Source organism: Neodiprion lecontei, chromosome 1, assembly GCF_021901455.1.
Source record: "Neodiprion lecontei isolate iyNeoLeco1 chromosome 1, iyNeoLeco1.1, whole genome shotgun sequence".
NCBI lineage: Eukaryota > Metazoa > Arthropoda > Insecta > Hymenoptera > Diprionidae > Neodiprion > Neodiprion lecontei.
Genome location: NC_060260.1, coordinates 328,384 through 355,337, shown reverse-complemented (window position 1 = coordinate 355,337; position 26,954 = coordinate 328,384). Strand labels below are relative to the sequence as shown.

Sequence of the window (26,954 nt, the reverse complement as noted above, 5' to 3'; positions counted from 1 at the left end):
CTTTTCAATGATGAAAGCGGTCAACAAATACCTACATATATTGCTAAGTCTGTCATGTAAATATTTCTAGTAAAGTACCGAAACTTGCAAGGTGTTTGTAGTTCAATACAAAAGGAGCAGAAAATATTATTTCAAAAGTATCCACCACCGTCAAAGGTATCATTCGATTATATTCTTAGAAGTAGTTTGCTTCAAACCACAAAATTGTGGATCATTGTAGACTATTGACTGAAATCTATAAGGCATTAAAACATAAAATCACAAAATTTCTGACAGTGTCTTCGACTGCCGGCCAGCACTAGCACCAGCAGTGATACCTCTGGTGATACACTCGTGTAAAATTTATTCACAAAGTGCATTGTTCCGCATTGTTGGACTATTATAGTGCATTACAAATCTTGCACGAATGCAACGTGGACAGGCTAATTAACTACCCCGATAAATTCTATTCTCTGTTATACCTCTGCAAGAGAGATGATGAGGATGCGGCTGGGGGGGGATAATTTTCTGCGGACGGTTAATTATTGTGTTTTCATATTCTGCAGTCAATGCTCTATTCATCTATTCACACGGTGCGAGATTTATAACGTTCGCACAACGTGAAAAGGTGATGTGGTTTATACATTGTAATATAATTTTACCGACACGAGACGCCATCGCGGCCGGGCGGGGGGAGAAGGACCGCGCAGGTCGCGGTTTGTCCGTACATGCATACACACATACATGAATACATACACACATGCATACAAAGTCGCAGATTTCAAGGGGGTGAACGCTGTTCCGCCGCGTAGCGGCTGCGTGACGAATATCACCGTGCGTATATGTAGTCCGTACATACCTATGTGAACGAAAAGTATTCAATTCAGTTTGCCAAGCGAAGCAAGGTGGAGAAGAATGGGTGTTACGTTTCTGTCGTTGCTGTGCGTGATGGTCATTGAATGAGAAATATAAGGGAAATAGATTCACGTTTAATAATATTGTATTAAATTAGCGTGTGAAATAATTCGTTTGACAAATTATAATAGAAATGATGATGAATATTATTTGAAAATAACATTATCCATCGTAAAGAAAAGATATAATATTCAATTCAGATACCGGAATCATATATCTGGCGTTCTTCAACTGTTACATTTTAACGTGAAACATTAATTTATTTTGTAAAATTGTTATCGAATTCTCTTACCTATACATATAATATTACAAGTTCAGCTTCGACTGTTTTCTGTTTTGTTTTGTTACTCTTTTTTCTTTTAATCTGTCAGAAAAAGCGCTAAGAAGATCACTTTGCGTTTCTCGTACTTTTCTTTTCTTGTATCTGCCGTAAAATCGAGTTATCAAACCAGTATTCAAGATACTTGGCTCTAGCGTATCTAAAAAAATTACCAAGTGCAAAGCAACGAATCTGCAGCTGAGCCGGCATACGATGCCCACCCCACTGCAACAGGTAATATAAATCAATTAATATCGATACATATTATACATATACATATTTAAATTCATATACACAGGTGTAGGGGTTGCACCTTCGCGAACGAACCCACGTGTAAAACATGTGTTGCTCCATTCGGGAATTTGCACATTATGTACGTACTCCTTACGTTCGTCACGCCGCAGTATGCGCGGAACGAGCGACATCTTAGAGTGTCAGCTGCCTTTGCCATAAGCGCATTTCTTTATATCTGCAGCAATTTTAATGGTTCAATTTCATCATTTACCATGTATTATGTGACCTCGTCCGTTTGTGCATCTCTTATACCGATTTACCTGAATAGTTTTCGTACCTAATTCTGTATACATATTTACGTACTGAAATGGATAGTTTGAATTTTTTTTTCTACCTTTTGTTTTGCTCGTTCTCATATATTGCAGAGAAGGTGAAGCTTATGTTTGTAAATATAAATGATGTTTGCCAGGTTATTATTCTCATTGCTATTTACACGCCTAAACGCATTGTGACGCGATATCATCAATCGTTAGAACTTTTATTCTCGTGGCCCAATAGCTTACCATTTATCAACATTTATCAAAACTTTTATTCTCGTTTACAAATACATTTTGTATTTTGAAAAAAAGGTATCAAGGGCTAAGACTGAAACTCCAATTTTTAAAAATTGGATTCCAAACGAAAGTTAATAAACGTATACGGAAAAAAGATCGGATCGCTAATGGCATTATATTGATAAATAAAAATCCATGGATCACACTTATATCGGCTGTCCTTACAGAATTCGAATTCTAATCACCCGTATGTGTATACCTGCCCGCTTCGCGGAAAATGGTTATTCCCATTGAACGGTAAATATTAAAGCCGCATAGGTCAAACCTTGCCATACATACGGATATCACCGCTCTCTGGTTTGTGTACGGATTAGGAGATCTGTTTTTGTGTTTTTCAATGGATTTCCGAGAACTCGAGAGATACAAGAGACGAGCAACTTATCGTTAGTCTCGAAACCGAGTATACTCGTAGTTATATTTTTGATCTGCATGTGCGTCGTTCTCTTACCTCACACCGACTATTTCTTATACATGTGTGTACATATGTCTGTATATGTGCGTACGCATACGCGCGCACACAAGCGCACCTGCAACATGCATGCGGAAGGATCTAATTATTTATTGATATACATCTACTTACATATATACATAAATAGTTTTATTTTTTGAAATCATACTCTTCGTGCTTTACAGGATTTTTCACACAGTCATTTATTTACTACAATATCGCTCGATATAAATGTTTTCTAATGTATTGTGAAATATTTGATATAGTTCAAACGACGAGCAACAACATTATATGCATGCAGCACTCTTAAGTACATGAATACCATGAACTACCGTTGAACCGTATATTATCTGAACAGTCGCAGATTCGAGTTACTATCACAGTAGGATATGTAACGCAACGCATAATGAATAAAATACATGCGTAATAGTTGGTAAAAGTTAACTATCCAAATAATTATGTCGCACGTACGATTCGCGTATATACTATACGTATAATGCAATATAACCATTTGTTACAGCTTGGACTACCCTACGATGCCGAATGCGGAAGCAGCTCGGAAAGTGAGAGTCATACTCCGAACCATGCCGCTCACAATCAGCATCATCATCTGCAGCAACAACGCGAACGGGAGCGGGAGAGAGAAAGAGAGCGCGAACGTGAACGCGAACGCGAACATCTCCATCAACTGCAGTCAATCAGCAGCCTGCTTCTAGATCTTCCTCCGGTGCCTTCCAGCCCCTATCTTGCTGCTCATGCCCGCGACGGATCTCACGGCTCCTGTCTGCAGGCTCCCAGAGGCTCTCTCTCCGACGGTAAGTCATGGAGTAGGTATAGCTATTCTGCAAGAATTTCCCACATTGCGGTATCTGCGGCAAGCCGGCTGTCATGAAAACATTAATTTATATGAGATATACGTAATACACATGCGATATATCTGATATATCATTTATGGTGCAGACGTACGGGTGACCGCTCGAGGAGAAGTTTTATAGTTGCCGATAAATGCATAATATATATAATATGCTTATACGAAGTATGCATTTTAATTCTATATAATAATAATAATAATGATAATAATAATAACAACAACAATAATAATGCCCATGCCGCCGTAGTTTTTCTTCCCGATTTGAAGATCGAACAAATTGTCTGCCTTGTCACGTCCGATGCCAAAATTGAGTGGGTCGATACCAGAAGGAGAGTCTTTTTTTATTCCGAAGCTGCTGCTTCCTTACGATATGGTCCTATATTCGCTGGTTTTGCCAGTTCGCCTCTTGGCTCCCGCTTGAATTGCTTTATATTGAACCGTAATACAAAACATATACATACGCACATATCTATGTGCAATTTGACTTACTCGCGAAGCAGTCTATTATCGTCGCTGCAGCTACAGTATACATGGGTATATGTTGCACATGCACAATAGTATATATTAATATATAAATCTCTCTCTCTCTCTCTCTCTTGGCTTAGATATTTGTACTATTACACACGAACAAATATACAATAATACATAGACTGTTTAGCGAGTAGATTAGATTCATAATAAATATTATCAAATTAATATTAAATTTATGATAATATAATACAGTATACATATACCGTAACGTATTACACCACCGAGTGTACCGATGATTCATTTCACGCCGCAATCGTCATTCAATTAGCTTCTTCCGGAGCTGATTACTTAAGTATAACAACATTTTTTAGTAAAATTTTGCGGAAACCGATATGCCAAAGAACGATATTACATCCTCAAGAGAAACTAATTCTTCTGATAAAAGTGTAAGGCATGTCCTCGTTGAATTGCGTTCGGGGCCTTTGGCCGAAAAACGAACCCACGCACCGCATTGATATTTATAAACATAATAGCCAATTTCGACTTACAAAGTCCAGTCGCGGTGTGACATATTGCATAATATACGAAAATTATATGGCAGTCAAATCGCACACGTGTATCAGGTTATTACTTGAATTTTTTGAAACCACCCTCTAGATGATACTTCTCACGGATACACATGTGTATAATAATTAGACTTGAACGTTTCGGAAGATTCGAAATGATATAACTGCATTCGAGTTTTTTTTGTGTTAATATGCGCGCACAGCTAAAATAAATTCGACTCTATTTGTTCGTCGTTTGTTCCATCATCGGTAATGTAATAAAATCGGCTCGCATATAAACCTCTACGCGAAACGAAACGAACATAGATACTATAATTAATACATTTTAAAAATACATGTAATATCCAGGGGGAAGGAATAACAATATTGTTTTACCGATATAATTTCTACCAGGCGACATGTCGATCTCTGATTTATTCGGCCTTGGATTACCACGAGGCTCCTTGATGGGTAGCACCGGCACCGGCACTGGTACCGGCGGCGGCTCCAGCGGAGCAGGGCAAACGGCAATTGGATCACCCGGAGGATATCGCGCTCATCAACAATATCACAATACTTCATCGCTTCGCAACCAGTCTGCGCAACACCTTTACCAGGTAAAAATTTCGTCAAAAAGTAGGAAGAAAATCGTCACCTCTACATGAATATAATATCATACATGATCTGTGCACCAATTCTATCGCTGAAAATTCAACCGTACTGTCGTTCGGCATGAGTATAGTATGCACGTAGGTAAGTGTAGATAAATGATGAATCTTATGTTATACGGTACGCATTTGCTATATCGCGACGGTTATTATTCTTTCATAAAATTTGCCATCAACATCAGAATAATTCATTGATCTTACATAATGACCCGAGGCTTTCAAAAATGATACCCGTTCATTATTTTTTTCGTATGACAAGTGATCAGCTGTTTGGCTGTGAATCTATGACAACCAAAACAGAATCGCAACAATTGATGATTCCATGATAGTTTCCCTGAGATTGGTACTTGTGTTGGATAAAAATGAGCATTCTTATACCTTGTAAAAATGTAAAGATAAAAATCGCCGCTGATTGTAGAACAATGCTTATTTTTCATTGTCGATCACTTTTTCACATCGTGAGATGGGCTCACTTTCAACACTCGGAACACTGTTTTTTTATTCCGCAGGAAAGAGCTGCGCCACCTTCGGTTCAGCGATAGTTTGCTTACATCTACACATTCCATTGGAAAGTGCGTGTAACGTAGTGTTAAGAAAAAAATTTATTTCAGATCATTATTAATGAGACTGACATCAAATGATAGGATCACTCACATCCGCCCACTTTGTGCAGATAACGAGGCATTTGCCGGCTCAGATTAAACACTCGCATATGAAATAAAATATATCTGAAATTTATTTGATGCGAGTGTGCCTCGATACATTTCGAATATTGCTTCATGCATCGTACATCATACGTTGGTGCGGTAATGTTGAAGAAAAAACTCTGATTCCATACCCTACATTCGAGATTCAAAAGACTTGTCGCTGCATTATTCGAGGGATCTATCGATTTAACTTATCTATGATACACGTACCGTTGAAAACCTTAAATTTAGACGCTTGGCAAGACTTGCACGGAACTCGAGCACAGATCGTAGCGTTATATACGAGGGGTCCCCGACCATTTGTGCATACACGAATATGTATAATATCAGTAGGATCTTTAACGTATAGATGATGAGAATGTGTCATAAAAATAGTCGATTGAGAGCTCGCTGAGTCTTGCAATATATATGCTGATGAGGTACTATAATGGCTGGTATGTATATCGCGGCAGAAAAATTACTCGCGTTCAACCGAAAGCGGAATTCGTTGCACAAAATGAATTACGCATATCCACGCGTTATTCTGTGGCCTTGTGATCCCTTCAAAACCAAGAATTTGCAAGCCTAGGAGCAAACCGTTGGTCCTTCCGGGCCACGGTTTGCGACAAATCTGCACTTGTAAGCCAATGGAATTATGGATAAGATTACAGCTGCAACCGCAAACAAATTATAAAACGTGTGTGTCATGTACGTAATAATTGATATTGAATTTATTACCAAATACCCTTCCCAGTATGAAGACGGACATGGCTGCTGTCCAACTACCCTGTCGCTTGATATGCCGAGTTCTCCAACTTCCGTGACCACCCCGAGCAGCCCTAGCACACCTGGCAGTGTTTATTCCAATCCCTACACTTACGCAACTGCTGCGAGCAGTGGCGCTAGTACAAATCCTGTATCGTCGAACAGTCGTATGCAGCTACAACAGATCGGTTCTCCTTCATCTCCTATGCACTCACAGTATTATGGAAGACCAATACGTGGTTCACCCTCCTACAGGTTGGCACATAGTGGATCTTGATCTACATTTATGCATTCCAATTAGATATATTTCCATTCGCAGGTCTGTACATAGAGGAGAAGCGGGCAAAATGGGACTCTTAAGGGAGGAATAAACGTTAGACCAATTACGACAACGAAATTTCTTTGCTTTTGGCTTAACAATACATTTCACGCATTATCGACATTTTTTCAATTCCTAACTTATTGTACAGAGGGTCTATTTTGCCCGCTAGGGTCCATGTTACACCCCCCCCCCCCCCCCCCCTCTCCGCTATATACTTGTAATGGCCAGGTTTTCTTCTGTTGTGTTAAAGTCTGGTTGGCAAAAATTTCTTATTTAATATTGTTCATGTACTTTTCAGTGACTGTGGAAGTCCTACATTAGATTATACTCCTATTATGGGATGTAGTGGCTCTCGTTCAAATTCTCCCGCAGATTCTGAAACTAGCGGTGTAAGCAGTATGGATGGATCACTGTCTGACATTATGGTAACGAATAGTTTCAATTGAAAACTTATCAGTGGTAACTACTATTATTTTCAACTGTCCAACTTAAGTCATTACATTTTCCAATTATCTTACAGAATTGCATATCTCTGAACTCTGGCTCCCAGCCCTGTTACCCACAAGCATTAAGTTCTTTGATGTCACCTGAACCAGATCTGTGCTCGAGTAACAGGACAACTGCCTTACAGCGAATGGCTGCAAAAAAGTATTTGTCATCGCCGCATCAACAGCAACAGCAATCGGCTCTTAATAATCATTTTTCTCATAATCATATTCGTAATCATCAGTATATACAAAATCAGAACAGAAATTATTTGAGCTCACTGTTGAGCTCTGAAAAAAACTGCTGTCCAGTTGGTAACTCACACATAATGCCGATCAGTAGCTCGTCTTCTAATGCCTTGGATCAGCAAACATCGCTTGATCTGGCTGCAGGATTTCATCGCATCGCTGCTTGTTAGTCTCCAAAATACACTTAATAATTTTTACGCACTAGTCCTACTGTGATGACATCGTTGATTCAATTTCTGGATGAAACAAATTGTTTACAGTACAGTTTAAACGTTAATTCCTCTGTATTGAAGAATCTTCTATTACTTGTATTGAATTTGTTCTTCTGCTCAATATTCCAGCGCTTTATGACGCAACATGTACCTGGAGTGGTCTGTTACCTCAACGCACTCAGAAACCGCTTGGTTATTCCTCAAAAGTTTTCCTGGGTGGAGTTCCCTGGGATATTACAGAGTCTCTGCTAATTTCAACTTTCAAACAGTTTGGTCAAATTCGCGTTGAGTGGCCCGGTAAGGAACCATCCGTCTCTCAGCCCAAAGGATATGTCTACATCATATTTGAGTCTGAGAAGCAAGTGCGTACAATATTTTTTGGAAATCTATGTAATATCGCAGTGATATCTACTTTGTCATTACAATATATGTATGAAATTATATGTATTATGCATATGAAAGTACTCTTTCCAATGTAAGGTCAAAGCTCTACTGGCCTCCTGCACCCACGACTTTACAAATGGAGGCAGTTGGTATTATAAGATATCGTCAAAACGTACAAAGGGAAAAGAGGTAAGGTGCCCAAGTCAGAAACTGTTCTTAAAATATATTTCTCCATGCTTTTATATAACAATGATTATGACGGTATTTTTCTCTCCAAATGATGCAGGTCCAAGTTATTCCTTGGGTATTGAATGACAGCAACTATGTAAAGTCCTCTTCTCAGAAATTGGATCCACAGAAAACTGTCTTTGTCGGAGCACTTCACGGTATGTTGACTGCAGAAGGGCTTGCTAAAATCATGGACGACCTCTTTGAAGAAGTGATTTATGCAGGTGAGGTTACGAGGACTCATTAACTTTGTTTCGAGAACGAATCAATTTTTTGTGTAATATTTTTTTTTTTTACTGTACTTTAGGCATCGATACTGATAAATACAAATATCCAATTGGATCTGCTAGAGTGACGTTCAGCAGTTCGCGGTCTTACTTCAAAGCTATCACCGCTGCCTTTGTAGAAATAAAAACTGCCAAATTTACCAAGAAGGTAGAAAATCAGATAAAACATAAATCTGTAAAAAGAAAAAAGTATCGATACAAGTTTGCATGACCGAGGTGTCGGTATCTTATTTTGATTGCAGGTTCAAGTAGATCCCTATCTTGAGGATTCGTTGTGTTCAGGATGCTCAGTTCAACAGGGACCATATTTTTGCCGCGAATTTGTAAGCATAAGAGATATGTAAAACTTGGACTGTTATTAGATCGTTGACTAAGTTGCTTTTGCTTGGCAGGTTTGTTTCAGATACTTTTGCCGTAGCTGTTGGCAGTGGCAGCACTCTATGGAGTCGATGTGGCATCATAAACCACGTATGCGCAGCTCCAAGACCAATCAGGTTGTAGGACTCACTCCAGGTGTTGGTATAAAGATCCCAGGTCTTCGCAATTCGAGCAGCTCTAATATTTAATAGCAATCCCGCAACACATATTCAGCTCAGCTTCTATGTTCAATTTTATTTACATATATCGTTTCTTCACTTTTTTTCCACTCTATGGACCAGAGTTATTTGAACGGACATAATTCTGCCGATTATTTTCAAAATGGTGCAAATTCAGTTTTACTGCAGGGCTGCGGGCAGCTGGTCTGACCAAGTGAAATGGCAGACACCAGCTGATTGGCTTGATGATTAGTTTGTTGATATTATTGTAATGTTCAAGCAATCGATATTTGTAACGAGTAACGTTCAAGTTCCTATGTATAATGCCCGATAATTATCGTGCATTTGTTTGTTGAAACTGATAATTTTTATTTAGTATGTTTATTTAGAGACTGGTTCTCTTGTCGACATTTTAACCGAGAGTATCGAAAATACGATATTACTAGATTCTGTCAAAATGATGTTACGCCCCTGTTGTTTCAAATGCGGGCCCTCAAATGTTTTAGTGACAATATTTTTTACAAGATAGAATGATGATCTCGTGGTATAACGAACAACTGATTATTGTGATAGTTAATCAACCTATTAGCGCAATTGTTAATTTCTCAAATTTTTATGAAATCACAAAAAATGCTGTTACGCGATATTATAATTGATTATTCTTTTAATGAGACTTACATTAATGGACAAGCGCCTTTGTTAATTGTTCTGCTATGCACTGAAATACCAGAGCTAGGTTAATTGTTGAGATATAGGGGCCAGGTACGTATATAAAATAGTATAAATATGCTATGCTATTTCTTGTTACCGCCGAGGCCCACAATATGTTTTTCTAATCGCAGTAATTTATAATATTATTGCTTTCTGTTATAGTTTTACATTAGATTGTACAGTGTAGGGGTGAGATATAGTTACACCCACTGTAGCCATAAATTATGTTGTTAATTAGAGCCAAAACTGCTTGCCAGTGCTCATTGGACTGTTTAATCGTTGACGAAATGGAAAAGTACACGGTCTACGATTCTGGAGCGGATTGTAGTGAATTGATTCAGTTTTTATTTTTTGTTAAATTGATATTATCTTGCCTTTTTTTTTTTTGCAAAGAGATCTTTCAGCTCATGTTTCAAATGTTTTGATACGATTTTGTTACCTAAATGTATTAAATTCATATTTTGCAGATATTTATTTATTCCTAATTTCCAAACTTCATGATATCCTTTTCATAATGGTGGTGGTTTTCACGTTTTCTTTTTTTTTTCTTTTCTTTTCTTTTGATTCTCCTATCATCTACAATGGGTTCCAATCTATACCTTGGATGTCTAGTGAACTACCCTATACTTGATTTCATTTTTCGCTAATTCCTATCGATTGCAGTAACAGGCTTGACTGTATGATCGTAAGGCAATCCAAAGAATCTCTTGGATGATTCAAGCAATATTTCTACTCAAAGCTTTGCTGAAAGAGGAAAAAAATTCATCAAAGCTGTTTGGTGCAGCACAGCTTCAAAGTAACTGTGTTAAAATCAATCTCAGCTTTTTCACGTCACACCATCTTTATGTGGAGCGTATGATGAATTGTCGAGCGAATAAAATAACTCGCAGTGCAACAAATATGATCAGTATTACGACATAAGGAATATGCTGATAATGACTAATATGTCAATCATACGAGAAGATTAATGTTCTGAAGCAATTCCAGTGACAAATAAGGAGATTTCTTGCAAAAGTTTCAGTAACGTTAGCAAAATGCAGTATTCGTGATGACAAGAATCATTCAAGTTCAATTTGAATCAATTTGGAATATAAAGTAATATTGGTGATTCGTACGAAAATGTTTTTAAATTCGAGATATATGTAAGGTGTATATAACGGAGACATGATTTGTGTTCAACACATCAAGTGATTGCATAGTCAAGTATACCGAGCGGACAATTCTGATTGGAGGGATGATTTTTCTTCTAACCAGATTAATTCGCTGCTTTTGCTCCATGTGTTAAAATTAAACACAGTTATTGGTTTCCGATTTTCAACTGAAATTGGATATTGTACACTTGGCAATAGAAGGAATCCACAGCTATTAGAATGATAGTTCGAGTAAAATTCTTAACAAATTTCATCTTACTGGAAATGTCTTATTTACCAACTTTTAATGCGCCGTGCCTTTTAAAATAATTCGCATAGGTTTTATCCCAGTATTTGTGACACAAATTAATTTTCACAGTACTTGAAACGTGCAATACACAGGGTGATTATTTATTGCTGTTGAATGAAGACTGTTGAAAAAAATGTGCAATATCGTTTGTCACATATTTTGAAAACTTTTAAGTATGGCCAAGTATCGTTATAACATAAAGAACGAGCTTTCACAATTGAAAAGTTGAATAAGTGCCTGTATGATTGGTTCATTTTTATTAATGACAACAATGATGATGATGATATTAATAATGATAATAACAACACATTAATAGATATTCAATTCCAACAATATTAACAACATTCTGATATTAATATATACAGGATAACATATGCATTAATAAATAATTGTACGATTACAATACCAAGCCTTCGAACAACATCAAAGCTTTATTCTCAATAATACTTTATAACGCTTTAGCCTTTTCCCGTTAGATATATCCTTGTGGAAGCATAATGTGTAATGCAAACCAAGTCGTTGAAAACAATAAAAAGTGTTCTTGATAAGTAACTACCCCGTTGTATCTTGCATTACCAATCATGCTGAAATTCAAAATTTTCGATGCTGTTATCAAATCTTCCTGAAAGTAACCAAGTATTTTAGATATCTATTTTATTACTTTTCATAAAGGTAGAATACTTTTCCATTTACTTTCGTTACATTGCGAAGTGGATTACTTTTTTGACACTGTACGTTTACTGAACATCTGGTACAGTACTATTAATGATGAGACAGTCCCAAACACTCCCACATGCCATGTCTTGAGTTTGCCTCCCCATAAAACTCCAGATGGCAAGTAATTCACTGCATAGCTCAGGTCCAAGATTAACCTTAGGCAAGACAGTGACTCGTCACGTTGTTGTACATCCAACATGCGTGACGCTAACCTGTTGTATTAATTATTATAATTATTGATCTTGTTTGAATTCACTACAAGCATTTTCTTCCAGCTAGAAATTTAGTCGTATTATAAAGTTTCATCCGTACACTGCAGGATCCCAAAAATCTTTCAAAGATACGAATATGTCTTAACTATCGAATGTGTGACATTACAAACGAGCAATGTCTCAGTAGCGAATCTACTCACCCAATGTTGCTCTCAGACTGTTGTAAGCAAACCTTTTGCTTTTCTAATTGGATCACTTTTCTTAGTGACCTGAAAAAAAATAAGGAATAAATCAATAGTGGAATGTAAAAAGATTGTCAGGGCTAGGTAATATTTAAAATGTACAATGCAAAAGGAGAAATTTAAAATACATATGGACACCGTTTTCTATTTTCTATTTTAAATGTAACAATGTATGCATTCACGCATTTTTCAGATACTGTTCACATGTTTTCTCTAAAATTTCTTGCCCAATATTTGGAAATGATTCTTTTTGATTGGGATAAATTATGATAAAAGAGGCAGGTCATCACATAATCTTTAGCTTAAAGCAAGGGTATTTAGCTATGCATCAATCTTTTTGCTCAAATGAAAAAGCAGTGATTTGATAAATATCTCGACGGTATTGTATGTAAAAATTGGGCACGTTTGTCAGAAGTTTGTTTTTTTTTTTTTTTTGCAGAAAGATGAGAACCTTTTGACTGATACTCCACAACTAAACGGTAGGCAATTGCAGTGCTTGCATTATCTTTTGAATTATGACAACTAGTTACATTTGACAAGAATCTTGAGAGTTGCAGTTTTCTGTGATTGAAAAACTGTTTTTGAAATACAATACTTGTCTATCGTCGTGTACACTGGTTGCACATTTATTCTCACACTGTGATAATCTGGACTAACAGAAGACACACCAAGGACAGGTAGTTATACGAACAATTGCAGTTGCTTGTCAGAAAAAATAACATGAGTATAAAATAAAATGACAAGCAAGAAGGCATATCTCGATTGTTGGGAAAATATCAATAATTTCAATATGGTGCAAGTATATGCATTTTACATTTTATAAGTCATTTCAAATCCTTATTTTACATTTTTCAAATTTGTGAAAGCATTTCACCCAGCTTTGCAGATCATACCAGATTTAAATATAAAACCTAAACAGTGCAGTATTTGGGTAACTTGTGACTCCAACCATGCGGTTCGGAACAATGTCATGAACATAATCAAAAGTCGACGACATTCTTGGATGTACAATATTTTTGTATTATGTGAATCTTACTTTACTAGAGACAGGTAAAGAGAAATCACCCAACACCAAGTAGTGACAAGGTCCAACGACGCAACGTTTATTGATAAAATTTTGCATTCTCCAGCCCAGCAGATATGTTCAATTGGGCTGAAAATTACATCCAACAAGTTTTTCAACAGATTGGCCCATCTAATAACCCAGTCAGGTTCCTAAGGCAGGGGAAGGGAGAGAAATTGAAAATTCAAATCTAGCAACTTCTCAAATATGATGTAAAATTTAGCTATCTGCATACAAAGGACAGATGTAGATATAATTTTAAAAAAAAGATACGAAATTAGATTTTGTTAATCGTGCCATACCGCTTTGCCCAAACCATAGCTGACGACGTGATGCAGCATGGGAATATCATCTAATAGCCGCAACATGACACGACAGCCACTAATTTGGTTAGAGAAAATTTGTGACTTGATCGCGACATTTTGGGATGAGGCAATTCCAGAAGTTAGCTTGCCTAAGTACGTCAGTAATCTCAACACCTTATCCCTTCCATGGTAACTTTCCAAAACTTCTATCACAGTTGCGATATTCATGTCCTGGATAAATATGAAATTTTATTCAATTCAATTTTGACAGCTGTGCTGTTGATATTCCTCGCAAAATGTTTACACTGTAGGCTGTTGTACGTCAATTCACACGATGACAGTTCTCTGATAATTTCTTCGCGTGCGTCAAACATTTTTAAGGTTATATCAGGACGAATTGGATATGTCAGTGTGCTTATGAACCTCGCTAAATATAACATATTTCCATCAACTTTCTGTAATTTGTGATCTTGTAAATCCAATCTTTACCTACGCTTTTCACTGATTGTGAGCTTTTGAATTATTTTTTAAACGTTTTCTTCGAGGTATTAGGTACTTTCAAAACCTTGTTTACAACGTTATAGGATCATAGGCGTTGAGGGTTTCAAGTGGTTTCAAGAAAGGTGCTCATACAAACATGTTTCTGCAAGTTACAACCATTTACAACTTGTTTCATGCAGGGAACCTCCGATGCAACACATGTATGTACATACATACATACATCCATACAAGGTTTCGTTGCAGCATTTGCTTGCTACCGTGGTTAGTCGGTTAGGTCGGTTACCTTTTCACCCAAGATGCCCTCTGTAGATAGTTGTTGACTGGGTTGGGTGAATCGGGTAAACAATGGTAGAGTACTTCTGTACCGCCTTGGCGGGAGTGACGGGAGGCGTAAGGTATTGACGTCAACTAATTTTTGGGTCTGCGATTTAGTAGCACCCTCTAAAAGTTCTGACATGAAATAGCTGCTTGAATCAGTGAAAAATGAGTCAGTATCAGGACTATGGGAGATACATTTTTTAATAATAAGTCTATGTGTTTCCCCTGCCAAGTTACCGATTAGATTGAGAGGTTCGGTCCAACTATTGCTCTCTTTTTCTAATTACGGTTTCAGCTCGGTGCACAGATATCTCTATTAGACTTATGACGAAAACGCAAGCGTAAGCATTCGCATTCGTACAAGGGGCAAGGAAAACTGCTTGCCCCTCATTCTGACTTGTTTTTCACTTCGTAAAGCGGTGATAAGCTTTATCTAAACCAATCAGGAGGCGGCCTTAACGGAAAATCTTCTTTTCACGAGTGAAGAATAAGGAAGAATCAGGCTCCAGGTGTAGCCGGACCGACTTCAAACCTCAATCCGCCAATTCAGTGCCTGAACCACGTGACCCGTCGTAATGAGGTTAACTAAGGTTAATAAATACATCTAAAGATGGCGGTACTATCAAAGAGTCTATTTTCAATATCTATTATCGCCGTGACGTTCGTGGTTGAATAAGGGAGGGGTACTTCTTGTGCGCCGTGTTTGTCGTGTCGTTTTGGTGAGACGTGATGACGTCAGACTTGAAGGCTCGAGCCGTGTTTGAAGCCGAAAAGGGCGTGAAAGTGTGGTGTGCTCATCATTTTATATAATTTATTTCATTAGAAATATGTACAAATAGGTGTAGTGTCTGAGTGAATTGTTAATTATGTTCGGTGCTGTCTGTGCGTGATAGAAAACATGTTTCGTTGTATACCGATATTCAAAGGGTGTAACAGGCAGGTGGAATACGTTGACAAGCGTCACTGCTCGTTGCCTAGTGTTCCCGAGGATATTCTACGTTATTCACGTAGTTTGGAAGAATTACTTCTAGACGCGAATCACATACGTGACTTGCCGAAGGTACGAGAGCATGAAAACAATTTACTTGCAAAAATAAAGTATCGAATGTAATTTTGAACGGAAAATCAAAATAAAGTAACAAATTAGTGAAAAAAAGCAATGCATAAACTTGTCGAAAAAAATCGACATTGTTTTCAGGAGATTAATCTCATTTTTCACTGTTGTTATTTGTTGCAGAATTTCTTTCGTCTGCAAAGACTTCGACGATTAGGACTAAGTGACAATGAAATACACCGCTTGCCGCCCGATATTCAAAATTTTGAAAACCTCGTGGAGCTGGACGTGTCAAGAAATGGTTAAGTGTTTGCTTGTCGCATTAGGCATTTTTTGGCGAACCGTTGGTATAGGTACCAAAATGAACCAAAGTATAGTATACGTCACGCTCAATACTGTTCCGGTACCCCTTTGATGCCACACCAGTGGCTCGTCAAAAAATGCTTATTGTTTGGTTCTAAAATTCCATTACTTTCACCCCTCTTCTGCTTTCCCGGTAGATCCGAATCCCCCCGCTCCTCCATGTGTCGGTCTGCCGCTGTCTCGTAATTCTTAAAAACTCGCGATCGTTTTCCATTTTACCGTTTTTTCCTTCAAGAATACCATGATGTCATTGCTCATAAGTATCATAACGCCATACGTATGCTTGTAGCAAACGCGAAATTGAATCGAGTCTTGCACTGTGCATTGAATTCCTTGTATCGCGGGGGCGGGAGGGGCGGCATGCGGGAGGGACAATGACCAGTAAGCATCCATTACAGGAGAGAGTCGGAAGTCGACTGGCACTGTCCTATGGAGGGTAACCCTGCGTACACTGTCCCAAATGAACCCGTAAGATGCATGAACTATACGCCGTGTACGTACTACGTAGTCGCGGTACGCGGGCGGCTTTACGTCGCTCACCTATTTTACTATACTGTGAGGGCTACTTATCTTGATCATCTCGTATTTATCTTGAAACATTTTGAATAGCGCTCACTATCTTATAAACCTTGCACACGTAAGTCGACGGGAATTGTCCTCAATTACCCCGTAAGATGTATACGTCGTATACGTACTACTATATAGTCGCGATCGCGTGCGACTTTTTACATTCTCTCACTAACTTTACTATAGTGTAAGGGCTATTTGAAACATTTTCAATAGCGCTTACTACTTTATATACCTTATACACGTAATTGTATTTTGAATTTACGAAATATCAACACACTCATTCAAAAATACCCAATACAATGGTTCAATAACTAATGTAATACATTATCAAGGAAAATGCCGATCATTCGTAAATCGGCGTACTTACAAATGCGATTGTCATTATTATGCATATGTATTTACGTACACGTGTACATAGGTATCCATGTATATGCTGTACTCGAAGAAGTCCTGTGGGCTTAAGCATCCTATTTCTGAATGTATCGTAGATCCAAGTCAAGGACACCTGGGAAATGCCTAAAAAACTGAAGTAACATTTTGTAACCAAGATAACCTAACCATACACTGTTTAATCACATTCTGATATTACACCAGAGACAAACTTTTAGTTATTATTGACCTGGTTGAATCGAAAGAGTCCTTTATTTCACCAGATTAGATCAATCATTCCTTAGATAGTTCGGGTTTTATGTCAGCAAGATGACAGGAAAGATCAATGAGAATGATTGCTTTATCCATTCCATTTTTCGTTATTTAGTTTAAATTACCATTTGAACTGATTCTAGTTCGTATATACATGTCCACTGTATATATCATGAGTAAGGACAGTATATAATACGAACGGTGCTCATTACAATTTTTAGAACGAGCTTTGTCAAAGGTTATGAGCTTGTCTCTGTAAACTTCAAAGAATGGCGACTGATAACAGTAAAATGTTGAGTCATTATTTGTTGCTCGATACTAAGAATTCTTGTGTGCTCGATCAGCTGCAATATTCACTCATACTTCACACATGTATTGTGAGCCAAATTATTTATTTATATTGAAAAGTTATATTACTGACAATGCAAATTCATGATAAAGTTAGGTCGATCAAAACTTTAAGCATGTACAGAAAGTGAGTTGAAGTTATGATACAGTGTGGCACTGATATTATGCACACTAATGTCTATCTCTAAAGACTACAGCAATTAAAGATGACACCCTTGTTTTTCTCTTGCATATACTAATTTAACTTTTGTTTTTCACTGTTGACAGTAAGAAAATCACGTCTTGGAACTTGAGTTGCGATAAAAGTCCAGAATGAAATTAACTGTTGTACATTGTTACTGTTTCTAGCATACCATAAAATCTATACTAGTAGATACAACAAAACGCCTATACGTGCATCTTCCGAAGTGAATTATTTTATAAACCATGATCATTATTTTGTTGTAGATATACCGGATATACCTGAAAACATCAAGAATTTGCGAGCTCTACAGGTGGCTGATTTTAGCAGCAATCCTATACCTAAGTACGAGTGCTTTATGACTAAGTGATTATAATGGAGTAAAAGATTTGAAAAAAAGTCAAGCCTGTATTTACAATACTCTTTTACTTAGAAATTAAATTCTCCTCACCTTGTTGTACATAATGAAGTATTTCTTTTTCAGGTTACCAGCTGGGTTTGTGCAACTGAGGAATCTGACTGTTTTGGGTTTGAATGATATGTCGCTAACGAACTTGCCATCAGATTTTGGAAGGTACCTTCATATGAAATATCAATTTATTATTTGCACACAAATCGAAACAAGCATAAAATGCCTTCTATAGTACAAATGCAAAAGTATTCCAATGGTAAAGTTAGCGTTTGAGTTAAAGATGGAGATGAATAAGTTTCTTTTCATAAAAGTGATACGTCAAAGAAAACGGAGAGAAAAATCGAATACGTTCGGAAGATTCAAAGATTACAATGATCATTAAATAGTCATAGGACTCTGGAGTCACATTTTTTTATGACCTGACCCTTATGATAGGAAATACAATTTTTAAATGGCTGGAATTAATTATGATTATAATATTGATACAGTTTAGAAGCGCTGCAATCCTTGGAATTAAGAGAAAATTTACTCAAGTCACTGCCAGAATCGCTTTCTCAGTTATTGAAACTTGAACGATTGGACCTCGGGGACAATGAAATCGAAGAGTTGGTAAGTAATTGTCAACTATTTAATTAAAATAAAACCGATTGAGAAAGAAAACTATTTGAGATCTGGGATGTTTTATCACGGATATACTGAAATGAAAACTTTTTTTCAGCCAGTACACATAGGGAAATTGCCGGCGTTGCAAGAGTTGTGGCTAGATCACAATCAGCTGCAACACTTGCCACCTCAAATTGGAGAGTTGACTACATTAGCTTGCCTCGATGTGTCAGAGAACAGGTTGGAGGATCTTCCGGAAGAGATTGGTGGTCTTGTTTCGCTCACAGACCTGCACTTATCCCAGAACGTTATTGAAAAGCTGCCTGATGGGCTCGGCAAGTTGAAGAAACTGACAATTCTAAAGGTGGATCAAAATAGGTTGTCTGCTCTAAACCACAACGTTGGCAGGTAAAGATATATGATGCTAGATATCAGCGCAATGCTCACATCGGGGATGTTCATGCTATCATTTGGGCTGGTGTTGTACACCCTAGTATCGATTCTGACCTCCCTAGTTTCAGTGCGTTGGCTCGACGTGCCCCTAACATTGGATATAGGCCACTGGTGCTAGCCTTATTTCTAAGTCACTAAAACTGGAGGGGTCAAATTTGACTTGCATACGAATACAAGAAGTTGATAAATTATTGACTTTTTTTTCGGGATCATAAAGTAGTGCACAGCTATAGGCATTGACTGAAGAATTCAAAGACTGTTACTCTTGCCCAAATTTTCATGGCCAATACTCTGCAGGTGAGTGTGGGCCTACACAGACTTGGCACCACGAAAAGCTTGGTTAACTATACGGCGGCTTATTTATTAGCGGGACTCATGTAACATACAACCCCAAAAGACTCAATTCGTGTGACCATCTTCAATAGTCTCCAGTCAACGGTATAGGCATCCGCAGCCACTCTGACAATATCATATATGCAATAAAATATATGTTACACAGACCTGAGCATTACTGGATACCTGCGCCTGATATTTGCAAAAGAGTTCAATGTACCAAAAATTATACAACCACTTCTAATTGTTTCAGTTGTGAAAATCTCCAGGAGCTTATTTTAACGGAAAATTTCCTCTTGGAGTTGCCGCCGTCTATTGGAAACCTACTAAACCTAAATAATTTGAATGTGGATCGAAACAGCCTTCAGTTTCTTCCTACAGAAATTGGTAAGTAAATACTACTTAAGGTTCTTATATTTATACTTTAAGGGATACATTTGCAATATTTTTTGGCTCAAATTTTAAAAATTACCACTTTTTTGATAACAGGCAATTTACTGAAGTTGGGCGTCCTCTCCTTGCGTGATAATAAATTGCAATATCTTCCGAATGAAGTCGGTAAATGTACAGCTCTCCATGTCTTGGACGTGTCCGGTAACAGGTAATAGCATTCAACCTCTTCAGTTATTTTTTAACATAACGTCTACTTACTTTGTGAAGTACGTAGTAAATTATGAAAAATTTGACGAAAATGTAGATTCCTGCTGAAATCACCAATCAGTTACTTATAATATTATTTTTCAGATTGCAGTACTTGCCATACTCGTTGATCAATTTAAACTTAAAAGCAGTTTGGTTAAGTGAAAACCAGGCTCAGCCAATGCTGACATTCCAGACAGACATTGATGACGAAACGGAACAGGAAGTACTCACATGTTTTCTTTTGCCACAGCTTGAATATCATCCCGAAAATCAACATGGTAAGTTATTTTGGATTCTTATAGTAGAAATTTTTCATGATTTCTACAATCGAATGTTTGGTGTATCTTACATTTGAAATAATTTTTGTTGTGATTATTTTTTTTCGAATCTCTCATAGTATGTATGACTTTTTCAGATCGAGGAAGGTTAAGTACGTTGACCGGGATCCGAGATACGATTGTAGGAGAAGAAATGAGAGAAGTGGGAAGCAGCGATGACGAGGGTTGGCAAGAAAGGGAGGCTTCACGTACACATTCCGTCAAGTTTACAGACGAAGCACCAGAGACTGACAAGGAGGTGAGCTCAACACGTGCTGACCCTACCTTTTCCTTTTCATTTTTAGTTCAGGCTATGAAGGTGATTTTTTGCCTACAACAGACTGATTCTTATAGCATGCTCTGACTCTGGGAAGTGTATTGTGGTATGTAAGGGATCAAATAATTATTTTTTACATTTTAAACGACTTGCAGAAATCTATGATGAATATTCTCTCTTTTCGTACTTTGTAGTTTTATATACCAAGTGAAGGTACATCACTATGCACACGTTACTTTGTATCTTGACATACGTTTTCCGTTTAAATTTTTTAAATATGTTTTTACAATTTTTATTGTTTATCTTTATTGAATAGTGTTCCGACTTGGTCAGTCTGTTCATTTGATAAACGTAACTGCAATGTCAAACAGGAGGACTGTCTATTATTTGTAGTGCCTGCAAATCTATGATTTTATCATCAATCTTTTTAATACACTTGGCATACTGTGGAACCAAATATAATATACATGTGCATATATTCTCTAGTAAATATATTATTTAAACTTTGACTGAATCTGAAAACTGTTACTTATGTCAAATGAAACACTTATATTATTTGAAATTTTACTTAACAACATATCTAGTCTTACAGCCTGAGTAAATGTAATCATCGGCGATACGTATAAACAACTGTCAAATTTTTTCAATCATAATTTTTTACTTTTGATAAAAGAATTCTCAGAAATGTCTTCTAGTGTTATCGACTACTTATATTATCGCAATATTGCTCGAGGAGGGGCTGAACTATGTTTTGTTTCTCTTTTCTGTAACTAAAAAGAATTTACTCTACAACTATCCATCATCATTATTATGATTATTAATTTTTACAAAGATATCGTCTTAAAGTTTCATGAATATTGCGACAAAGCAACGATTTTAAACAGCATTATTCTTGTATTAAAGATTGAACAGAACCTTAATGCGTTATCTGCTTTGAAGTGGTTGAAATTGATTAACCATGCTACAGTGAATCATTAAAGACTACTATAATCAAGAAGAAATCATTACAAGTTCAGTTTTTCTCCAAGTCGTAGTGGAAGCCTTTAATTTTAACTTTCACTCCATCTTCATACTTCGATTGACTTCCTAATCGGAGTTTGTGTTTCTTAAAACTAGAAACTAAATTATTCGAGTTCAATAAACAGAAAATAACGTATTCTTGTTTGTCTTTTTCATCATTGTATTTTCGCTATCAAATATCCTGTTGTTCTTACAAGAGAGGGTTATATTTGTATTCAAATTCCTGCAGTTGTTCTTCAGTAACTCTACACTGCATTGGGATTGCGTACACGTACAACATTCACTGGAACTGTAAACTGTGATTTCTTACCCTGACGCAAAGAAACTCATACTTTTCACATACGTCGAAATATTACAAAAATATTCAAAATATGATATTTCATAGACTCGATGTATTACTTGTGATCACCACTTACATCTGGTACAATTCACATATTTTCACCTTGAAGAACTATCGGTGAGCAGAAGAAATAGTCTGACACATTTGCTGTACCCACAGAATTATCAACACATGCAAATATCTACTTTATTCAAAACTGTGTTGTATACGAATATCATTTCTTACTTCTATCTATCATTTTTTCAAATTTCTGTATCTAATCACAATCGGGCCTTGTTGTAACACCGCTGTCCCAGGAGGACCTGCTATAGAGAGAATCCCTCACTCCTCGACGACTCGCTTGGGCGGACCTTGTTCTTGGTATGAGTGAGGCATCCTGTGGTAGAAGGAGAACGCTAGGTTGGGTCCGCACTGCGATCAGTTGTGTTTAAGTTGGATACCTCCTAACGAGGCCCCATTGTATTTTGAATAGGTCTCATTTTTATTCACATTTCGCTTAGAGGAGGGTTGCCTATATCACACCGCTTTTCAGAGTTTTAATAATATGTTGCACTCCACTTGTCTTTTTCACAAAATGACGGCTCTTCATGTATTGTTTTGAAACTTTTGACAAGCAGATTCAACTGTTCGAATTACTTGAACAACATTTAGTATGGTTTATTAACAAGTTTCGTTAGCTTTGCAACTAGTAAGATTTTCGAATAGTTTCTCGAGTTACACAATTGGCGCTCCAATGACACTTCATGTTTAATTATACGTATACTAAATAAAAACTAAAGACTTGAAACTCATGTGCAATCTGTTTACAAACATGACATTACAAAAGATATGATGAAATGTTCCGCTAAATCCCATATCTGACTGGCAAATCTCTAAAAGAACCATGTATTTCATTTATATACATACATTTCATACTATAACTATCAGGTCCACCCGATGGAAAAGCCCAGAGATGTCTGTTGCGTGTGATGTTTGTTTTTTTTTTTTTTCCGTCTTTTTTCAATAAAATGCCGGTGGTGTAATTTGGGCAATATTCTTCTACACTTGAAGGCTCAGCTATCGCTTTTCTATAATATATTGTTACGTGCTTTCGCAAATGTTCGTTGTACATTTTTTATAATAATGAAGTTGTATTCTTTTTTTCAGACACCATTTGTACGTCAGAACACGCCTCATCCTAAGGAATTGAAGGCTAAGGCTCACAAGCTGTTTGGTAAAGGCAAAAATGAAAGCCGCTCAGGATCAACTGAGGAGCAGGTTGTACAGAAAACTTGACACCCAATGCAAACAAGCAAATTGATTATACCTATCGTTGATAGTGTAACACAAATTTTTTCATACCAGCAATTCAATATTCTTCATTTCTCTGTCAACTAGGATGTTTCCCAAACTTTTGGTTTGGATAAAATAGAATCAGAGGAACAAACAAAAGGTACAGAATTGGAAAATTTTATAACTGCTGAACAGGAAAATCAGCCTTTACAGAATTTCGTTGAAGTCGACAAGTTCGGACACAGTGTGTCCGCTTTGGAAGCGTTGAATGACATTCGCGATGTTCCTATACCAAACGAACAATCGCCTGTCCCGCCCCAACAGCTTTCCGACCAGAATACCTTGCAGGTGAATGGCAATAAACGACATTCTTACGACTGCTACTATCTTTGAAGCGAGAATTTGTCCATCAAAATTATCACGGACTTCTTTATTTGTGTCAGAAAGAGATTATCTGAATATACAAAAAAATCAGCCATTAAATTATTTTAAACTATTGTATAGGATGCAGAAATAGAGAGACTGCTGCCCGATGCTAAAATTAAAGACGATTCCGACGAGGAAGACGTACAAAGGCACGTTGAATTTTCAGTAACAGAAGGGTCAAATAACGACGAAAGTATGGGAGAAGTAGGCAGACCTAACAGGCTGCATCGGCGAGATACCCCCCATCATTTGAAAAATAAACGAATTCACACGTTAATCGATAAGGACAAAGTTGCTTCCATTATCGCACAGGTAAGCTCGTCATCAGCTTGGTACTTGATGTCAGCTGTTAGATTTTGTATGGCCATCGATATTCATAGTCTTGCCTTTACTTAATTAATGAATTAATCATCAGCTCGGTCATTAAAAGTGTCATTCAACTACTAAAGATAAATGTATGTCCAATCAGGCATTATTGAAAAAAGGTGATGAGCTTCCAGTATCACCCTTACCTCCAATGGACACCACAGACGACCAACACTGTCCAGGTATGTTATGAATAATGCATGCATATTTCATATTTAATAGAAATTTTATTTACAATTTTTTCTTAGATATCAATTTGTACAACTGTATCAATAGTCTTGTGAGTGAGAATATCTTTCAGCACTCTTGGGTTCGTTTCTTAATCCTAAGAGGCATGACAAGATGTTCGTGAATTATCTCTTTCTCTGAAATCGTAATGTTATCTCATCTTGGACTCACATAATTCTGTGTTGTGTACACCTTTTTTATGATGGGTGGGGGGTGCGTGATATCATATCAGCTGCCAGTGTACAACCTTATCAGCTCTGATTAATCCATCTTTAAAATAGCGTACTACGTTCCTTTCACTGCACGAGCGTAGGCTATTTAGCAAGAAACGCTGACAATAGTGTAGTGGTTCTGGCTATTAATTTGTGGGAGTGGTTGTTAAGTTTTAAAGTTGGGACTATCGAGTCATTAATATGCCTCGAAGATACAAAGTTTTTACACTGAAGAAAAAGAAGAAACGTAATTAAAATTTTCTACATATGCACGGGAAAATTATTTGCACCATCTCAATTTATAATGTCAGACATTTCCTGTGGATCCAGTAGTTTTCGCATAGTCTATTTTTTTGGCCCAATAGGCCTCTAGATTGTAAAATTCTTAGAGAATCTTAAGGAATCATATCATTTACAATTTACATAGATAATATTATCAAATCTGATCACTGATACTGCAGTAAAGTTTTTTCATTCTCGCTATTATTATTTTACTTCCTTGCGTTTCCATTTACAATCTTGATTTGACGAAATATTCCTATTATGGTTTAAATTTGTGTGACATGTGATAATTTACGATTAGAAGTATAGAAATCTACGTGTTATGGGCTAGGCTCACACAAAAATTACTGAATTGATCTTATTACAGATACAGTATCAGATGCAGAGCCATCGATAGAAGTGCGTGAAGAACAATATGAGATTCACATAGAAAGAACAACGGGAGGTCTTGGCCTATCCATAGCTGGTGGTATAGGATCGACCCCGTTCAAGGGGGACGATGAAGGAATTTTTATTTCACGAGTAACAGAGGGTAAACTTAATTCATATTTGTACTAAACTCACATCTTTCAAGACTTTCTAACACCATAGTCAAATGTACCAAAAAATGAAATGTATCCTTCTACTGAGAGGACCTTGCGAAACATACCTGTCACAGTCAAACAGGAGTCAACTGGCAGTGCTTGATGCAATGCATGGAGTCACCGCTGGTAGATTGTAAGGGTCCCTTTCACGAGATCTTCTCGGTGAAATTACCTTGTTTTTTGGAACTCTGTTAACTCTACAGTTTATTAATTATTTATGTATTTGGAAATTTACCCGATGATGCAGCACCCAATGATAATTATATTACAGGAGGACCCGCAGAACTAGCTGGACTCCGAGTGGGAGATAAAGTAATTGCTGTTAATGGAGTGTCAGTCGTTAACGTGGATCACTATGATGCTGTGGAAGTTTTAAAAGCGTGTGGCCGTGTTCTTGTGTTAGTTGTTCTCAGAGAGGTCACCAGAATAATTCCATCATCAGAGCAAGTATGTAATTCGCGTGTGCTTAATACATTGACTTGCTGCAGTGTGCATACAAACATGTGGGTGGATTACTTCATTGACAGCTTGTAATTTGTCGGAAGTGACTGAGTTAAATCTCAGCTGTCAGTGGGAGAATAATTTTAGGTCTTTGGACATGAAATATAAATCACATATTTGGATCTTGATATCCTTCTATTTACACATAATATTTTATTAATTCCTTGTGTTGTTATAGACGTCAATAAGGAAAGATTCGGTGTGTTCAAGTTTGAGCACTAGCCGAGCCCCTAGTGCAACATCTTATGTATCGTCTACTCTCTCGCATCATCTTGAAAATGGAGAGAACCAATTTACACCTCACGATACTCCGAAGGTAAAATTATCTCTCGTGTTATGGATTATTCTTATTTCAACTTGATTGATTTCGTGTAAAGTGAAACTTGTTGTTGCGGTTTAAAACATTATGCCAAGCATTTGGATATCAATGATCTTTTGAAATTTTCTGCAGATAAAAAAAATACCTGATCCAATTCCAAATGCCAGAGCAAGCAGCGAGCCTATGATGACTGTATTAGTGCACACTACGCTCATTCGGGACCAAAATGGTCTGGGATTTAGTATTGCTGGTGGTAAAAGCTCTCCACCTTTCAAAGATAATACCGATGTAAGTCGTACATTGCATCCATAAACTCCGAGGCCTTGGTCGGAACGTGATTAAATTCGCTAAACATTAACATGTCACTGGTGATTCTTGCAGGCAATATACATCTCGAGAATTACTGATGGAGGCGTTGCACAAAAGGATGGAAAATTGATGGTTGGAGACAAAGTTATATCGGTAAAATTTGAATTCATCTC

At 37.1% G+C, this 26,954-nt stretch overlaps 3 protein-coding genes across 16 annotated transcripts in view; 2 read left to right on the top strand and 1 right to left on the bottom strand.

The window, feature by feature from the left end:
* The first annotated feature begins 47 nt into the window (after positions 1–47).
* LOC107220807 (cytoplasmic polyadenylation element-binding protein 1-B) lies at positions 48–11,921 on the top strand. Its single transcript, XM_015659550.2, has 12 exons — positions 48–1,447; positions 3,030–3,324; positions 4,811–5,013; positions 6,505–6,770; positions 7,136–7,262; positions 7,358–7,736; positions 7,913–8,145; positions 8,264–8,356; positions 8,454–8,619; positions 8,703–8,830; positions 8,925–9,005; positions 9,075–11,921. Exons 1-12 carry the CDS (start codon positions 1,427–1,429, stop codon positions 9,246–9,248), a joined length of 2,166 nt encoding a protein of 721 aa, XP_015515036.1. The 5' UTR covers positions 48–1,426; the 3' UTR covers positions 9,249–11,921.
* LOC107220447 (peroxisomal membrane protein 11C) lies at positions 11,816–14,988 on the bottom strand. Of its 6 annotated transcripts, XM_046732847.1 has the most exons (7): positions 14,965–14,988; positions 14,693–14,876; positions 13,906–14,139; positions 13,577–13,755; positions 12,499–12,567; positions 12,089–12,298; positions 11,851–11,991 (listed from the first exon to the last, which is right to left on the bottom strand). In XM_046732847.1, the coding sequence occupies exons 2-7, from the start codon at positions 14,864–14,866 to the stop codon at positions 11,982–11,984; spliced, it is 876 nt and encodes a 291-aa protein (XP_046588803.1). In that variant the 5' UTR covers positions 14,867–14,876; positions 14,965–14,988; the 3' UTR covers positions 11,851–11,981. The 6 variants fall into 6 exon arrangements, with proteins under 6 accessions (XP_015514541.1, XP_046588833.1, XP_015514549.1 ...); XM_015659055.2 differs by lacking the exons at positions 14,693–14,876; positions 14,965–14,988 and adding an exon at positions 14,213–14,629 and having other exon boundaries at positions 11,816–11,953; XM_046732877.1 differs by lacking the exons at positions 14,693–14,876; positions 14,965–14,988 and adding an exon at positions 14,398–14,629 and having other exon boundaries at positions 11,816–11,953; positions 13,906–14,335.
* Positions 14,989–15,298: 310 nt separating this feature from the next.
* Positions 15,299–26,954, top strand: part of LOC107220482 (protein lap4) — a 36,034-nt gene continuing 24,378 nt past the window's right edge. The window contains exons 1-20 of one of the 9 annotated variants that reach the window (XR_006903036.1): positions 15,299–15,787; positions 15,965–16,082; positions 18,152–18,230; positions 18,370–18,459; positions 18,786–18,906; positions 19,016–19,308; positions 19,940–20,073; positions 20,176–20,287; positions 20,431–20,606; positions 20,744–20,904; positions 22,328–22,399; positions 23,429–23,539; positions 23,660–23,902; positions 24,059–24,292; positions 24,450–24,528; positions 25,436–25,600; positions 25,924–26,099; positions 26,332–26,469; positions 26,605–26,760; positions 26,854–26,934. Coding sequence is in view for 8 of the 9 variants with exons in the window: in XM_046732683.1 (XP_046588639.1) it covers positions 15,626–15,787; positions 15,965–16,082; positions 18,152–18,230; positions 18,370–18,459; positions 18,786–18,906; positions 19,016–19,308; positions 19,940–20,073; positions 20,176–20,287; positions 20,431–20,606; positions 20,744–20,904; positions 22,328–22,399; positions 23,429–23,539; positions 23,660–23,902; positions 24,059–24,292; positions 24,450–24,528; positions 25,436–25,600; positions 25,924–26,099; positions 26,332–26,469; positions 26,605–26,760; positions 26,854–26,934 (2,901 nt within the window). In the remaining variant the exon portion in view is untranslated. Of the gene's footprint in view, positions 15,788–15,964; positions 16,083–17,812; positions 17,832–18,151; positions 18,231–18,369; positions 18,460–18,785; positions 18,907–19,015; positions 19,309–19,939; positions 20,074–20,175; positions 20,288–20,430; positions 20,607–20,743; positions 20,905–22,327; positions 22,400–23,428; positions 23,540–23,659; positions 23,903–24,058; positions 24,293–24,449; positions 24,529–25,435; positions 25,601–25,923; positions 26,100–26,331; positions 26,470–26,604; positions 26,761–26,853; positions 26,935–26,954 lie in introns of those variants that run through there. The other 8 variants (XM_046732683.1, XM_046732653.1, XM_046732690.1 and 5 more) reach the window with 8 other exon arrangements.

Bases quoted from the DNA above. Each gene is read 5' to 3' on its own strand.
- LOC107220807 (XM_015659550.2), top strand. From the start codon at position 1,427: ATGCCCACCCCACTGCAACAG. The intron at 7,263-7,357 runs GTAACGAATAGT...ATTATCTTACAG, and splicing joins GATCACTGTCTGACATTATG to AATTGCATATCTCTGAACTC. The intron at 8,357-8,453 runs GTAAGGTGCCCA...CAAATGATGCAG, and splicing joins AACGTACAAAGGGAAAAGAG to GTCCAAGTTATTCCTTGGGT.
- LOC107220447 (XM_046732847.1), bottom strand. From the start codon at position 14,866: ATGTCAGAACTTTTAGAGGGTGCTACTAAATCGCAGACCCAAAAATTA. The intron at 14,140-14,692 runs GTAACCGACCTA...ATATTTATCCAG, and splicing joins AGGGCATCTTGGGTGAAAAG to GACATGAATATCGCAACTGT. The intron at 12,299-12,498 runs GTGAGTAGATTC...TTAATACAACAG, and splicing joins CAGTCTGAGAGCAACATTGG to GTTAGCGTCACGCATGTTGG.